The sequence below is a fragment of the Limulus polyphemus genome, unplaced genomic scaffold (genome assembly GCF_000517525.1).
Source record: "Limulus polyphemus unplaced genomic scaffold, Limulus_polyphemus-2.1.2 Scaffold5032, whole genome shotgun sequence".
Taxonomy (NCBI): Eukaryota; Metazoa; Arthropoda; class Merostomata; order Xiphosura; family Limulidae; genus Limulus; species Limulus polyphemus.
The window spans coordinates 42,435-43,678 of NW_013670642.1; the positions used below are offsets into that span (position 1 = coordinate 42,435).

At 33.7% G+C, this 1,244-nt stretch overlaps 1 protein-coding gene across 1 annotated transcript in view; it reads right to left on the reverse strand.

Annotated features, from left to right (window-relative positions):
* Positions 1 to 457: 457 nt before the first annotated feature.
* The window catches only part of LOC106472032, an 8,181-nt gene continuing 7,394 nt past the window's right edge, over positions 458 to 1,244 (reverse strand). The window contains exons 4-5 of the mRNA XM_022400638.1: positions 611 to 751; positions 458 to 466 (exon numbers count right to left, since the gene is read on the reverse strand). Of these exons, the coding sequence (XP_022256346.1) occupies positions 458 to 466; positions 611 to 751 (150 nt within the window). The remainder of the gene's footprint in view (positions 467 to 610; positions 752 to 1,244) is intronic.

A 1,244-nucleotide genomic window follows, 5' to 3' on the forward strand; every position in this document is an offset into this window, starting at 1 on the left:
CTAGTCATCACCACCCACCGCCAACTTTTGGGCTACTCTTTTACCAACGAATAGTGGGATTGACCGTAACATTATAACGCCCCCACGGCTGAAAGGGCGAGCATGTTTGGTGGGATGGGGATGCGAACCCGCGACCCGCAGATGGTGAGTCGAGCGTCCTAACCACCTGGCCATGCCGGGCCATTAGGGCACTTATAAAGAAAAAAAAAGGCACGATTTGTCGTTTGCTGCTATTTGCTATAAGTAAAGATACCGTTTAAAGCTAGATCAAATTCGGTACAAAACAAAATATATTTTTGCTTATGTAACAGCGTATTATGTATTACAGAGAAAATTTGCTACCGGGTTATTAACAAGGATTTTACATAGAGTACCCACAGAAAGAGTTTGTAGAATGACCAATGTTGATATATATAAAAAAAAAAACCACTCTCAAATTAAGCTCAAAAATCATTTCTTAATCATTCTGTTATTAGAGATAAAATTATATTATGTAGAACGTAAAATAAAATTATTTGTTTCTCTATAAATGTCGATCAAAGAAAAGTAACATTATTAATATATGGTTTACCTAACGTTATAAAAGTAGTGAAATAGTTAACTTACTTACCCTGTATCCTGCCAGAAACGGAAATAGTAAAGATGACAATAATTCCATTTTTCTGAAACAGTTCTCAACTACAAGAACACTACCATCATTATGGGACACTAACCCTACTAACGCCATAACTCCTACGGCATCTTGGAGATCCTTGTAAATTAAAATACAAATATTAATAACATAATATTAATATTTATCTTACACGCACTACATAACCTAAAATAGCCCCTTTTTTCTTTTTTTTTTTTTTGCTAAAATCATCTTAAGTGGTTTCGATTGAAGGAAGACGATTTTTTTATTAATTTTGGTTAAACTTAACTTTTTAATAAATAAAACATGATATCCCGATATGAAAAAACTGGGGACAAATGCATCTTTCTCTATAAATACACACCATTTTAGTGATATTTATACTGTTCAAAAATTTCATTTTTCGTTTGATTGATAAACGAGCGCAAGCCGAACAGTTTAAAACGAGGTTCGAAAATAAACCTACATGTTAACCCAATACTCAACTAGGTCACGTGTAAAAGTAACTCCGGGATTGGGTGTGAAATGCGCTATCGATACTATTTCTCTCACTTTTTTTTTTTTTTTTTTTTGTACAGACCCACCCTTGGATTCCAAAAGCAAACAATTTTTT